General features: G+C 44.0%; 1 protein-coding gene across 1 annotated transcript in view; it reads right to left on the bottom strand.

Moving 5' to 3' along the window:
• Positions 1 to 14,969, bottom strand: part of LOC120915537 (nicotinamide N-methyltransferase-like) — a 20,717-nt gene extending 5,748 nt beyond the window's left edge. Inside the window, exons 1-2 of the mRNA XM_040326114.1 lie at positions 14,863 to 14,969; positions 720 to 928 (exon numbers count right to left, since the gene is read on the bottom strand). Of these exons, the coding sequence (XP_040182048.1) occupies positions 720 to 870 (151 nt within the window). The 5' untranslated portion in view covers positions 871 to 928; positions 14,863 to 14,969. The remainder of the gene's footprint in view (positions 1 to 719; positions 929 to 14,862) is intronic.
• Positions 14,970 to 16,131: the final 1,162 nt, after the last annotated feature.

The following is a 16,131-nucleotide window of genomic DNA, read 5'->3' as shown; positions in this document are numbered from 1 at the left end:
TAGGAGTACAAAACCAGAGAGAATTATGGCATTCCATTGTTGGAATATTCCACACATATAGCCAGGGACTCTGCCAGGGGTAGACAAACCAGGACTCCCTATAGCGGAGATGATTTATCTTTTAACACATTTGGGTGTATGATCTCTTGCTAATCTTCAACCTCCCTATGTACAGTATATTCTTATACTCCAACAGAATGTTAAAGCGGTAGTAAAGTCCACTTTTTGATTTATACCTACAGCCCTATAAGACTTACCTGTATGTACAGTAAATATCTCTTAAGCATGCACCGTTTAGGAGATATTTTGTTTAGTAGTAGCCGGTGACGACACTGGTGCATGTACATTGCACTCTGAAAGGACAGTGCTGTCCATTCAGAGTTCTGTGCTGAGACCGTGACTCCTGTGCGCATCATCGCGGCTCGACCGTTCAAACGGACAGAGCTCATGAACCCAGAAAGAAGACTTTGTGAAGATGGAAGCCCTGGCAGCAGTGACATTGTGCCACTAGAGGGCTTTTTGATTTTCCTAAAGAATGGATCAGCAGACATTCTACTTTGTCTCTACCTGGTTTATCTAAATATATGATTCTTTCACCCTCTTTTTCAGTCAAATCTTCACTTGTATAAGATCGTTCTGCAAATCAATAGTTATTATTAATTTCTCCTAATAAATACTTCATGCAAAAATAATTTATTATTAAAAAGAGCTTTACCTACCTGAGGAAAATGCATTGTAAAATTTCTCCATAGGATACGTTAAAGCCTCATGAGTAAAGGGCATTTCTGGTTTACTGGAACAGTACGTGTCTAGGTAATTCCGGGAGTGGAAGCCGTGTACATGGTAGAGTTTATGAGAGCCGGGCTCCATCCTGTAATATTGTTATCTCCACTACAGAAATCTTCCACTGTGTATACTCTCTTCTGATCTGTGGGATAAATTCAACTTTTTAAATATTAATATGACTTCATTAGAATGTCACCCAATATTAGTACATTGTGACTTAAGTCATCATGCTTTGTTAGCAGAGACTCAGGTGACTGCATTGTGATCAGCCAACAAAGTAAAGACAATTTTTTTGGGATAAATTAAACTTTTTAAATATTTTTTTTTTTTAATCAAGAAAATATTTTATTGAGGCAGAGTAAACATACATTACAATAGTTGCAGGATACATATCAATGAAAAAGGATACAAACAAGAAGATTATGTACTTATTCAAGGTAAGTAACCAACAATAAAGGAGATTGCGGCCTATTCCCCTCCTTCAACCAAAACATTTCAAACCCCCTGAGACTAATCCAACCTTACGTAGGGATCTATGGTTCATTGTCTCTATTACATGGTAATTACTAAGGGTCTCAAATCCATCCTTAAACATATGGTCTAGCCAATTGCAATATCTGCCTCTTTCTATACGCCTGTGGCCAATGTGCAACTATACGAAACATATTCTGCTTATTAACCCAGTGTACCGTGAACCTGATCCCACATCCGTGTCGCAAATTATTACATGTCGCCAAGTTAATGTTTGCCCTTCCACCTCTCTCCTTGTGACCCATTATCCCTGCAGTAGCCTATCCATAACCAATTCTGCCGGTCCCAGCCCCGGAGTGTCCAGCCAGGGCTGCCATAATGAGTAGATTTTTTTGGACGCATTTCTGTGCTGATATGTGATTTTTTTCCCGTATCAGCATATTATTCACCATCTTAACCCAAAGGCCTTCTGTAGGCACTCTGGAGGTAATCCAAAATCTAGCAATGGCACTCCGGGCAGCATAAAGCAGCTGGAGTACAGCTGTATGACCATGAAGGGAGAGTGAAGGCACCTTGAGGGCCCCAAGGAGACACACCACTGGATCATGCGGTGCCGGAAAGCCATACGCCTGTGATATAGTGTTAGTAACATAGTGCCAGTATCTAAAGAGTTTTGGACATTTACACATCATGTGTAATAAGTCCCCCTCTTGTGCGTTACATTTTGGGCATAGCGGAGAGTCTCTCAGACCCCACTTGAATAGACGAGCCGGTGTCAAACTTTTTAAATATTAATATGATGGCTTTGGCCAATTATGGCTCAGGGGGTTTAGTACATGCCCCACACTATAAAAGGTGCCTGCAGGGCGGCCTTGTGTAGTGTGTTGCGGCAGTTAACAGAGAACAGAGAGAGACAGAGAGAGTGTCATTTTTTGCAGGTAGATAGAGCAGGCAGGCAGGCTAGTCAGTTAATGTTACAGTGTGTAGAGGGTATTTATACATCCCAGGTGTTGTACATATATTTATACACTGTATAGTTTGGCTAGATCAGTTCTTCCTAATTTACTGGCAGGCAGGTGATTGTGCTATTTAAAGACTTTATCACAGGCATACTATAGACACCCAGCAGGTTCAATATTTAAAGGAATTTTTCATTTTTTTTATTTTATTTAACCACTTGACAACTGGGCACTTAAACACTCTTAATAACCAGACCAATTTTCAGCTTTCGGTGCTCTCACATTTTGAATGACAATAACTCAGCCATACAACACTATAACCAAATTAAATTTTTGTCCTTTTTTTCCCACAAATAGAGCTTTCTTTTGGTGGTATTTAATCACCTCTGCGTTTTTAATTTTTTTCGCTATAAATGAAAAAAAAACGAAAATTTTGTAAAAAAATGAATTTTTCTTCATTTCTATTATAAAATTTTGCAAAAAAAATATTTTTCTTCATAAATTTGGCCTAAAATGTATACTGCTACATATCTTTGGTAACAACAACATTTTTTTTGGGATATTATTTAGTCTGGGTGAAAGTTATAGGGTCCACAAGCTATGGTGCCAATATCTGAAAATTGATCAATTTGATCACACCTGAAGTACTGACGGCCTATCTCATTTCTTGAGACCCCAACATGCCAGAAAAGTACAAATACCCCCTAAATGACCCCTTTTTGGAAAGAAGACATTCCAAGGTATTTAGAAAGAGGCATGGTGAGTTTTTTGAAGTTGTCATTTTTTCCCACAATTCTTTGCAAAAATCAAGATTTTTTTTTATTTTAATTTTTTTTCACAAAATGTTCATATTCACAGGTTATTTCTCACACACAGCATATGCATACCACAAATTACACCCCAAAACACATTCTGCTATTCCTCCCGAGTATGGCGATACTACATGTGTGCGACTTTTACACAGCGTGGCCACATACAGAGGCCCAACATGCAGGGAGCACCATCAGGCGTTCTGGAACACCCAGACCAGTTCTGACATTCCTCTCCTACATGTAAAAATCACCATTTATTTGCTAGAAAATTACATAGAACCCCAAAACATTATATATGCTTTTTTAGCAAAGACCCTAGAAAATACAATGGCGGTCGTTGCAACTTTTTATCGCGCATGGTATTTGCACAGCATTTTTTCGAATGCGTTTTTTTTGGGAAATAAAACAGTTTTGTGCTTTTAAAAAAAAAAAACATTAAAGTTAGCCCAATGTTTTTGCATAATATGAATGAATGAATGAATGAATGAAAAACTTATATAGCGCGGCACATGCGAACTGAATCGCCTCTGGGCGCTAGTTGTTCGTGTCTCAAGACATCAGAAGAGCAGAGTTTTGATCTGCTTTCTGAAAGACAGGTGGTTTTCCTCCAACCGAATGCTGGTTGGTAAAGCGTTCCATAGCCTAGGACCTTGAAAAGCAAACCTTCTTTCTCCTTTGGACTGTATTTGGTTTTTGGAACCTTGACCAGATTTTGGTCGGTGGATCGCAGAATACGGTTGGAATTGTGAGGTTCGATCTTGTCGCAAAGATATTGCGGAGCCTTCCCATGGATGCACTTATGTGTCAGGCAGAGTGCTTTGAATGCAATTCTGTCTTTCACTGGCAACCAGTGAAGGGTTCTCAGTGAAGGTGAGATTGATTCCCATGATTTTTTCCCAGTCACAAGTCTTGCGGCCGTATTCTGTACGACTTGTAGACGAGCGATTTGGTACTTTGGGAGCCCGAGGTAAAGGGCATTTGCATAGACCAGTCTGGAATTCACAATTGTTCCCACCACGACTGCTACGTCTTCTTTGGGGATAAATGGAATAAGTCTGCATAGTAGGTGCAAGAGATGGTGCGATCCGCTGACTACAGCCCCTATTTGTGCGTCCATTGTCATGAAGGTGTCAAAAGTGACTCCTAGACTTTTGACTTTGGAGCTAGGGGTGATGATTTGGCCCAGAATGGGCGGTGGTGTCCAGTTTGTTGCCAGTTGACTCTTTCGACTGGCGTGAAACATAAAAAGTTCTGTTTTAGAGCTGTTGAGTTTAAGATAACTCTTAGTCATCCAGTTTTCTATTGAAGAGAGAAATTTCTCTAAACTGAGATGATGATCCTTTTTGTTGCAGATACGAAAATACAGTTGCGTGTCGTCTGCATAAGAGTGATAGAGTAGTTCTTGGCTACTGATAATATCAAAAAGAGGACGAAGATAGATGTTGAACAGCACCGGTGATAGGGGGGATCCTTGGGGGACCCCGCATGGCACCGTGCGTTTTTCCGACGTGAAAGATCCCAGTTTCACTGTTTGTGATCGGTTTCCAAGAAAGGAGGAAAACCATGGTAGCTCACCTTCTGCGACTCTGGCTACCTCAGCTAGTCGCCTCAGTAACAATTTGTGGTCTACTGTGTCGAAGGCTGCGCTTAGGTCCAGCAGAACCAGGAGACAGGATTCTCCTTCGTCTGCGGCCTCGAGAGCATCGTCCCATATTTTAAGTAAGGCCGTTTCCGTCCCGTGTCCGGGACGGAAACCGGATTGAAATGGATCAAGTAGGTTGTGGGTATCCAGATGCTGTTGCAGCTGTTGTACCACTACTTTCTCCATTATCTTGGAGAGAACATTTAGGCCTGTTATGGGACGGCGGTGAGTTGGGTCCTTGGGATCCAAATTAGGTTTTTTCAAGATGGGCTGGATTGTGCCCTCTTTCAGCAAGAATGGGACTATGCCTTCCTTAAATGACTGATTTATAAGCTGTGTGATGGGAGGCGCCAGAATGTCGGCGCATTCCTTCAGCAGCTTGGTGGGAATGATGTCATTGGGTGTAATATGAAAGATAAAGTTACGCCGAGTCAATAGATACCCAACATGTCACCCTTCAAAATTGCACACGCTTGTGGAATGGCGCCAAACTTCGCTACTCAAAAATCCCCATAGGTGACGCTTTAAATATTTTTACTGGTTACATCTTTTTAGTTGGAGAAGAGGTCTAGGGCCAAAATTGTTGCTCTCGCTTTAACGTTCGTAGCGATACCTCACATGTGTAGTTTGAACACCGTTTTTATATGTGGGCAGGACTTATGTGTGCGGTCGCTTCTGTATACGAGGACATGGGAACAGGGGCGCTTTCATTTTTTATTTATTTTTTATTGTTCATTTTACTTTATTTATTTTAGTTTGACATGTTTTTCCCCAAAAATAAATGTTTTGATCACTTTTATTCCTATTACAAGGAATGTAAACATCCCTTGTAATAGGAATATAGCATGACAGGTCCTCTTTACAGTGAGATATGGGGTCAATAAGATCCCACATCTCACCTCTAGGCTGGGAAGCCTGAAAAAAAAACAAAAAAAAAACGATCCTGGCTTCGATCGTAGCGGTGAGTCGGAAGCACCAGAGGGCGAAGGGAGGGGGGACGTCCCCTTTCGCCTCCCGTAAGATTGATCAAGAGGTGGAACAGCCGCCATGATCATTCTTATGGTGTAGGGAATCGCTGGCTGAAAAAGATGATATCTGAATGATGCCTGTAGCTGCAGGCATCATTCAGATATCCCTGCACAAAATCAAGGACGTTATATGACGTCCAGCGGGCGGGAAGTGGTTAAAACGCATTTTTTCCCCAGAGTATTTTCCGGGTATTGCAGAGTATTGGTGCGTGGGTATTGCAGAGTATTGGTGCGGGGGTATTGCAGAGTATTTATGCGTGGGTATTGCAGAGTATTGTGCGGGGGTATTGCAGAGTATTGTGCGGGGGTATGCCATAGTCACAGATCCATCCACAGCGCTGCTGACACCCGCTCTCCCCCTCTCACACTGTACCGATCGGTACAGAGAGAGGAGGGAGGAACCGGCGTCATCAAATGACGCCGGTTTGTTTACATGTGATCGCTCCGTCATTGGACGGAGCGATCACGTGGTAAACGGCCGCTATCAGCAGCAATTTACCGCGATCAGTGATGCGCCGGGTCCTCTGGACCCGGCAGTCACGGACATTCCCGTGTGCGCGCCCCAGGGCGCGCGCGGGAGCGCAACTCCGGGAGGACGTTATATAACGTCCACCCCGAGTTAAGGAACCACCCTGCAGCCGTTATTTTATGGCTAGCAGTGGTTAAGTGGTTAAGCATCATTAACCACTTCCCGACCGCTGCATGTATATGTACCTCCACAGAATGGCACGTACAGGCAGATGGGCGTACAGGTACGTCCCCGCATTTCCGCGGGTCGGGGGTCCGATCGGGACCCCCCCCCCCCCCCCGCTACATGCGGTGGTCAATTCCCTCGGGTCGCGATCCGGGACGACGGCACGGCTATTCGTTTATAGCCGCTCCGTCGCGATCGCTCCCCGGAGCTGAAGAACAGGGAGAGCCGTATGTAAACACGGCTTCCCCGTGCTTCACTGTGGCGGCTGCATCGATCGAGTCATCCCTTTTATAGGGAGACTCGATCGATGACATCAGTCCTACAGCCACACCCCCCTACAGTTGTAAACACACACTAGGTGAACACTAACTCCTACAGCGCCACCTGTGGTTAACTCCCAAACTGCAACTGTCATTTTCACAATAAATGCATTTTTTGCTGTGAAAATGACAATGGTCCCAAAAATGTGTCAAAATTGTCCGAAGTGTCCGCCATAATGTTGCAGTCACGAAAAAAATCGCTGATCGCCGCCATTAGTAGTAAAAAAAAAAAATTAATAAAAATGCAATAAAACTATCCCCTATTTTGTAAACGCTATAAATTTTGCGCAAACCAATCGATAAATTGCGATTTTTTTTTTACCAAAAATAGGTAGAAGAATACGTATCGGCCTAAACTATGTTTTTGGGGGATATTTATTATAGCAAAAAGTAAAAAATATTGATTTTATTTCAAAATTGTCGCTCTATTTTTGTTTATAGCGCAAAAAATAAAAACCGCAGAGGTGATCAAATACCACCAAAAGAAAGCTCTATTTGTGGGGAAAAAAGGACGCCAATTTTGTTTGGGAGCCACGTCGCATGACCGCGCAATTGTCTGTTAAAGCGACGCAGTGCCGAATGCAAAACCTGGCCTGGGCATTTAGCTGCCTAAAGGTCTGGGGCTTAAGTGGTTAAAATCACTGTAGGAGCAGTGATTTTAGCAGTGATTTTAATGATGCTTAAATGAAAATAAATAAATAAATGAAAAATTCCTTTAAATATTGTACCTGCTGGGTGTCTATAGTATGCCTGTGAAAACGTCTTTGAGAACCCGGGTCTTGCCCGAGGGAACATGTATCAATGAAAAAAAAAGTTTTTAAAACGGTAGTTTTTTCAGGAGTCCTGAAAAAAACTACCGTTTTTAAAACTTTTTTTCCATTGATACATGTTCCCTCGGGCAAGACCCGGGTTCTCAAAGACGTTTTATGACAATGACTTGCATATAAGGCTTTAAAATGAGCACTTTTGAATTCGAACGTTCGAGTCCCATAGTCAATGGGGTTCTAAATGTTTGCGCGAACGTTCGATCCGTTCGAAGGTTCTGGTGCGAACCAAACGGGGGGGTGTTTCCTACTGCTTGATAACCCTTATTTAAACTGCTTGTAACTTATTAATCAATAACACAATAATGTCGAAACCCTCTAATGTATGGAAATCTCAAAATACTTAAATATCACCACAATACCGGTCTCTGTGATATGTAACGTCACATATAATACACATCACAATGAAAATAAGAAATAAAAAATGACTGCAAACTGAGCAGGGATGGTAAAAACCCATCCTACAGATATTTGGCAGTGGAGTGTGTCAGTAAAGCAGTGGACAGTGTCAGTAGGGCAGTGGACGGTGTCAGTAGGGCAGTGGACGGTGTCAGTAGGGTAGTGGACAGTGTCCATTACTTATGAGTGCCCATAAGTTTAGCCTCATCAGTGCAGCGTATTAGTGCAGTCTTATCCATGCCCACAGGTTCAGCCTCATCAGTGCAGCATATCAGTGAAGTCTTATCAGTGCCCATAAGTGCACCCTTGGTGCCCATCGGTGCAGCATATTAGTGCAGTCTTATCTGTGCCCATCACTGCGGTCTCATCTGTGCCCACCAGTACAGCCTATATGTGCCCATCAGTGCTATATCATCTGTGCCTGCCCACCAGTGCCCATACGTGCAGTCTCATCTTTGCCCATCACTGTGGTCTCATCTGTGCCCACCAGTGCCATCTCTTCTGTGCCCACTAGTGCTGTCTCATCTGTGCCCACCAGAGTGATCTCATCTGTGCCCACCAGCTGTATACACTACACAGGACAGATGTAATCACAATTTGTGTATATCTGTGTAGTGTATACAGCTATATACACCCACCTTCTTCCTTTCTGTATATAGAGAGTCTCTATATACAGTAAGGAAGAAGGTGGGTGTTTATAGCTGTATACAGTAAACAGGAAAGATGTACTTACAATATGTGTACATTATGTAGTAGTGTATACAGCTATAGTCACATACATGACATCCAGTGGAGATTAGATGTTATTAGAAATTTCCCCCATAAGAAGATATGACACCTCCTGTATCGAGGTGCGTAGGGGAGGGGACAGGACAGCAGGAGAGTCTGTGTGAGGCTTAGGAGGACTTTACTATATCCCGATCTCTGTACCTCATTACAGGCCTGTTTTAGAGTGGTGCACTTCTGCACCCACGCTGTGTGGGTACCCCGGCAGGGGATTTCTTTATTTATTAAACCTTTAAAAACGTTACTTGCACCATCCAAGTTTTTTTCTATATTCTATTATCTGGAACTATACTATATATACTATACTAAGGAGACATGGATCCCAGGATTGCCCAATAGAACCCAGATGTGGTTCATAAGCGTGCACAGACCAAGCTGCAAGATCGCACGCTCTGAGGTGAGCATTCATTACCTTGGGGGAGCACCTGTGTGACAGCACTCTGATACAGCTTTTTGGATCACTCACTGGGCTGTGTGGTTTTATGAACTGTTAAGCCTTGTACACACGACCGGTTTTCTCGGCAAAAAACAGCAAGAAAACAGCTTCTTGCCGAGATTACCGTTCGTGTGTACGAGGCATTCAGGTTTCTTGTCAGGAAATCTGGCCAGAATCTCGATGAGAAAAAAAGAGAACCTGCTCTCTTTTTTCTCGTCGAGATTCTTGTCGGCCTGTTTCCCGACGAGAAACCAGAGTGTATATACTTACCTGTCGCCGTGGAAACCTGCGCATGCTCGAAATGGCTTTGACGCTTGCGCGGTAGCTTCCACGGCATAGGTAGGATGAAGCAAGATGGCGGTGACGGTGAAAGGCGGTTAGAGTTCCCCCATAGATATCAATGCATTGATAGGCTATAGTTCCCCTATACTAATAATGCATTATAAGGCGGTTAGAGTTCCCCCTTAGTGATTAATGCTTGTATGATTATGTATCCTTGAACTTCTAGGAAAAGCAAGGAACATTGCCATTGTTATTGTGTACTAGACAGGTAGGTGGATTCAGAAAGACTTAGGCCGGCGTATCAGTAGATACGCTGGCCTAAGTCTGAATTTGTGCCGGCGCTAATTTAAGCGTATTCTGGAAACCATATACGCTTAAATTAGTCTCAGATACGAGCGGCGTAAGTGTCTTACACCGTCGTATCCTAAAGTGTAATTTTTAGGCTGACCGCTAGGTGGCGCTTCCATTGCGGTCGGCGTAGAATATGTAAATCACTAGATACGCCTATTCAAAAACGTACGCCCGGCCGATGCAGTACAGATACGCCGTTTATGTAACGCATTATCAGGCCTAAAGTTATTCCATCAAATAGCTGGAATAGTAATGTTAAGTAACGCCGTCGTTCCCGCGTCGAAATTCGAAAATTTTACGTTGTTTGCGTAAGTCGTCCGTGAATAGGGATTTACGTAATTTACGTCCACGGCGAAACCAATAGGACCGTGCGGCGTACTTTGCCGCAATGCACACTGGGATATGTACACGGACGGCGCATGCGCCGTTCGTAAAATACGTCAATCACGTAAGGTCACCCCCCATTACCATAAAACACGCCCCCTCAGCAAAATTTTAATTAGGCGCCATTACGCCCGCCCGATTTACGCTACGCCGCCGTAACTTAGCAGGCAAGTACTTTGTGAATCATGTACTTGCCTCGCTAACTTACGGCGGCGTAGTGTAAACACGATACACTACGCCGCCGCAACGATACGCCTGCCTACCTGAATCTAGCTAAAAGAATGATAAACATTAGATAAGCTGCAGTAGAAATTAGATATCTGCAGGGCACAAAGAAGATTGTTATATATTACTTGTATAACCTAATAACTTAGATATGATTGGCTGGGACAAGGGCGTTCCCTTCTTGTATGATTTGATTATGAACAAGTACGCATTAGAAAATAAAGCTAGTGTGGACATACCATGTGTGCGTGTGGATGTTTTCTCACTACCAATGCATTGGGGACTTTCCATACATCCAGATTGTCCTTAAAACCTGGGTCTAGTTGAACCAGCAACCTTACAGACGACATCGAATGTGACTAGCGCATGCCCGTCGTATGCGATGACGTCATCGTGTTCTTTCCAAACGAGAGTCTGTACACTCAGGCGGCAAGAGTTTCTTGCCAAGAATCTCGTCAGGGAAAACAACGTTTTTTTCCTGACAAGATTCTTACAGGGCCTAATACTTATCATTCCAGGAATGCTGCTATTTGAATATCACATGCACTGAAGCACGATGGAGTATTCATTATCATTATATGCACTGGAGCACTTAAAGAATATTTATGCACGATTATGCGATTTGCACTGTACATTAAAATTTCTGGTATTTTTATCATTTTGTATCACTTACTGGACACTCACCAGTTTTTTGTAGTGGTGTGTGCACTGCTAAGTTTCTCAGCGCTGAGTTTTGTTTATTCATTTAATTTGGCACAAATTTATAAGAGGTGTTTCACGCTAGCAGCTTTATTTATATTAATTACATTTAAGCCTATAGGAGTGGTGGCTCGCAGGACTACTGCTATTTCAATTAGATCTCATCTCCGTATGAGACAAGTGAGTCTGAGTGCAGTGCAGGAGATGTCTGAGTCTGAGGCTCGCGGCTGCGGCACTTGCCGTTACTCACAGGCGCGGGTGTCGCTCAGGCCTTCCTCAATCCGCATGCACAGTCTCAGTGACTCACTGAGGGATGGCCGGGAAACAGGAAGTGACGTTGCGGTGCCACGAAAAGGACCGCCCACCATTCTCCAGTCCCCGCCAATCAAACTCAGACAAGGGACAAATTAGAGTAGAGTGGGGAGTGTTCAGGGGGAATCGTTTGCACTTCAAAACACTCCCTAAACACTGGTAAATCAGCTTCCCAGATTGCAATCAGCTGATTGCAAGCAGGGAAGCCTCCCATAGACCGCTGTGTGTCTGGCGCCGGGACACTCTTAAAGTGACCATTTTGAGAGTGGCGCACCCCCTATGGACAGGCCGCCACTTGTTACATGGTATTTCCACACAATCAGGTGCACACACTCTCCCACTTGTTAACCAGTCTAGGGAAAGGGAAATAGTAGCATACTCCAAATTAACTATTCACAAGCGAGGACAACTTCTCAATAGAACTGTGTAGCAGACTATCAGTAGCACTATGCAGTAGGCTGCAGAGGATGAAAAAAGTCCCCTTGAAACAGAAGGAATTTACTAGACTTTGCTTCTACTACCCAGTGTCCCCTTTAGCTCACACACCCAGTATGCTGACTTCTAGGACCAAGAGGGGGATTTCAGCAACACACAGTCTCAGGGATCCCTTCAGGGGGTCTGTACTCACAAGGCACAGGTCACCTTCAGATACCAGACAGGATCCCAGGACATCCTCCTTAAAGGAACACTAAGGCCCGGTACACACGAGCAAACATGTACGATGAAACCGGTCCATCGGACCGTTTTCACCGTACATGCCTGCCAGAGGGCTTCTGTACGATGGTTGTACTAACCATCGTACAGAAGTCCGTTCGTAAACAATACGCGGGGCGTGTCCGCGTCGTCGCCGCGACGATGACGCGGCGATGACGCGGTGACGTGGGCGGGCCTGCCATTTAAAGGCTTCCACGCATGCGTCTAAGTCATTCGACGCATGCGAGGGACGGCGGGCGCTCGGACATGTACGGTAGGTCTGTACTGACGACCGTACATGTCCGAGCGGGCAGGATTCCAGCGGACGGTTTTAAAACACGTCCAGGAATATTTGTCTGCTGGGAAAAGGCCCGGCGGGCAAATGTTTGCTGGAATTCGGCCCGCTCGCGCCTACACACGACCGAACATGTATGCTGAAACTGGCCCGCGGACCAGTTTCAGCATACATGTTTGGTCGTGTGTACGGGGCCTAAAGGCAACGTTTTTTTAAATTTTAAATAACAAACATGTTATACTTACCTCCACTGTGCAGCTCGTTTTGCACAGAGTGTCCCCTAACCCTGTCTTCTGGGGTCCCTCGGCGGCTGTCTCCGCGCCTCCTCGCAAAAGCTTTCCACCTTCATGCGAGCAAGCTCGCATGGTGGAAAGCTTTTGCAAGCTCGCTCCCGTGATACAGCGGCAGGCATAGCCGCCGACTGTATCACTCGGCCCCGCCCCCCGGCGTGCCGCGTCATCCGCTGTGATTGACAGCAGCACCAGCCAATGAAGAAGAAGAAGACCCCCGGAGCTGCCTAATAAATTACTTTAATAACCTGTCTAGTGTGTTTTTTTTATTGACACTTTTTTCCCCAGGTGAATGGGTAGGGGTACAATGTACCCCATACTTATTAACATAGGGTGGGGGGGGTGGGATCTGGGGGCCCCCTAATTAAAGATTCCGATAAGCCACCTTGCCTGACAACCAACAACCAGGGTTGTGGGAAAGAGGCCCTTGTCCTCATCATCATGGGGACAGGGTGCTTTGGAATGAAGGGCGCAGGGCGCCCCCTGCCCCAAAGCACCCACCCACATGTTGAGGGCATGCGGCCTGGTATGGTTCAGGAGAAAGGCCACTCGCTCTTCCCCACCCCCTTTCCTGACTGCGTGCTCTGATAAGTGTCTGGTATGGATTTTGGGGGGACCCCCATGCCGTCTTTTCGTCGTAGGGGGTTCACCTTAAAATCCATACCAGACCCAAGGGCCTGGTATGCTCTTGGAGGGGGAACCCATGCCGGTTTTTTATTTAAAATTTAGAGCACAAGTCGCATGCCAAAGTTGGAGCATGCAAGATGGCGTTCCGACTTTGATCCGACTTCAATGATATTTAATGGGCTGAAGTAGGATCAAAGTCGGACCAAAGTAGTTCAGGGAGTATTTTCAAAGTTGGACTGACTTGTGTCGGACCAGTTAAGACGTCTCTCATAGGGAATTATTGATTTTCACACGACATGTGACATGAGCTCCAAATTCTCTTACAACAGAAAACATCAGAAGTGATGTCATGTATTATATTGTATTTTTGTACTAAAACTGTACTGTTTAACCACTTCACCCCCGGAAGAATTTCCCCCCCTTTAATTACAGGCCTTTTTTTGATACGGCCAGTAGTGTAGTTACGTTTTGTGCTGCCCTAGGCCTGACTAAACTCATGCACCCCCTAATTTAAATATGGCCCACCCCTTCCAGTCAAGACCACACCCCTTTCTGTTTAAAATAATGTTTTTTTTTTTTCGAGTGGGGACCCTAGTTCTGGGGGGGGGGGGGCAATGTATTCCCCTAATTTGCATATATTTCCTCTCACTTCCTGTTTGGCTATGGGGCAGGAAGTGAAGGGAAATCTCTCCAATGGGACAGGGATGGTAAAAAAATAAACTGACAGGGGCTATAACCCTCCCTTACTCTATCTAAAATAAAAATAAAAGTGTTGCCCTTGCCTATAGTTCTACTTTAAGCACAAATGTCTGATAATTTTATGGAGAGAACTATATAAAATGACGGCGCTATATAAGTACCTTAAAACAAATAAATAATTGGTCTGCAATTTGAATAAACATAGAGCTAGATTCACGTAGCTCGGCGTATATTTTGGCCGGCGTAGCGCATCTCATATGCGCTACGTCGACGTAAAATAGGGCGCCCAGACCATTATTCACAAAGATCTGGCGCAAAAGAAATTTTGTCAAACTCTGAAAAAAGTGCAAGTGCAGTTTTTGATTATTTTTTTTTATCATAAAACAACTAATAAAATTGTGAACATAAATAAAGCTACCTCATATATCTGGTTAGGTCTTATGTAATGTGGGTAATAGAAAAAGGCCATAGGAAAATGCCTCTAATAATTCATTTAATGCTTAGCTCTACATTAAAAAAAATAAAAATAATTACAATCCATCACTACTAATGCACACTTTACCACTTAATAGTTCAAATGCTGCAAAACATTATTATAAGCGCAATTTCTAGAGGAACTGATGTATTTTAGATGCTGATAGGATTTCAGAAGATTTCCTTCTGTGTTGGCTCCAGAATGGCTTCTTACCTCAATTTGGTGATTGTAGAAAGAAATGTTTGGACAGCCGCACTCTGGAAAAACCTTCTCGGTTGCCTTTTATTGATAAAAGTTATCAAACACCATACATCACAGCAAAGACAGGGGCATACAGCTGACGTTTCGCACTACAATCAGTGATTACTCATACCTCAATTTGATGCTCACTGTTCAGCTGAAGGTTTCCTACTTGTGAATTACCACCAAATTTATAAGCACAATTTACAGTGAAACCCGATGCTGACACCCTCCCTCACTACAACAGTGTAATGAGAGTCCCTGCATATTTGTTGTAGATGTTATTTACCCTTTACATGCTGGAGGGTGTCATTATCATTCTTCACATTCTATTGTAAGATAGGAAAAGTCTACCAACTCAGATGAAACCTGTCAAATGTAGATTGTTTGTATCTGTCAAAACCAGATAACCCCTGCCATATTTGGCAATTATTATTGGGGGGGGGGGGGGTATTTGGTTTTGACAGGTATCCGCTCCCAAATCCGCCCGGATCAGAAGTGTATTGTGGGTGCAATGCCAGGCTTCTGCACATACTGCCTGCAGCTCTGTTGCTTGTACCTCTATATGGGCTTTCAGTCAAAGAGTTGTAGGCAATGTGAATAGACTTTAAGTATGCTGATCGGCTCACTCACGATCCATTGAAACTACAATTTTGTTTGCTGCAGTAGAAGACTCATTTATTTACAGATTGTTGTTAATGAATATAGTGTCTGTTTTCAAAATGTGACAACAGTTGAGGGAAGAGGAACCCCCACCCACTGTCACAGGGAGGGGGGGATCTGGTGCTTGGAGGTGGGTGCATAGGAACATGTTACACCCTGAATATGGGTATAACCAGGGCCAGATTAAGAACATCATGGGCCTGGTGCTGAGGATTTTGGTAGGGCCTTTTATAAATAATAAATAAAGATACAAAAACATTTAGTTATAACAAATTAAATTAAAGAGAGAGAGAGTGAGGATGAGAAAGAGAGAGGATGAGAGAGGGGTGAGGGGTAAGGGGGGGATGAGAGAGAGAGGATGAGCATGCGTGGGAATGACATCAACGCAGCCCAGCCAAGGAAAGTGACCGAAGGCACAGAGCCCAGAAGGAAGACCGGGTGAAGATAGAAAGAGCCCGGGACCCGTCGGACTGATCACAGCGCAGCACTGGAGCGCTCAGTCTGACAATTTAAGTGTACCCTAATGTGCTAATATGCTGGGCATATTTGTACACTATGGCATAACCTACCTCAGGGCTTCTAAAAAGTAGTAATGTTAGCGAAGTTTACTATGACTTTATTATGACAGGATCCCAGGAGCCTCTCATGGGGCCCCCTACTGACCCGGTAGCCCTTGGGCAGTGCCTAAGTGCATAGTTGCCAACATTTCAAGAATATTTTTAAGGGACACTTTTTTTTA

Source organism: Rana temporaria, chromosome 10 (assembly GCF_905171775.1).
Source record: "Rana temporaria chromosome 10, aRanTem1.1, whole genome shotgun sequence".
NCBI lineage: Eukaryota > Metazoa > Chordata > Amphibia > Anura > Ranidae > Rana > Rana temporaria.
Note: the sequence above shows the minus strand (reverse complement) of the source record. Positions and strands in the feature narration are given on the sequence as shown.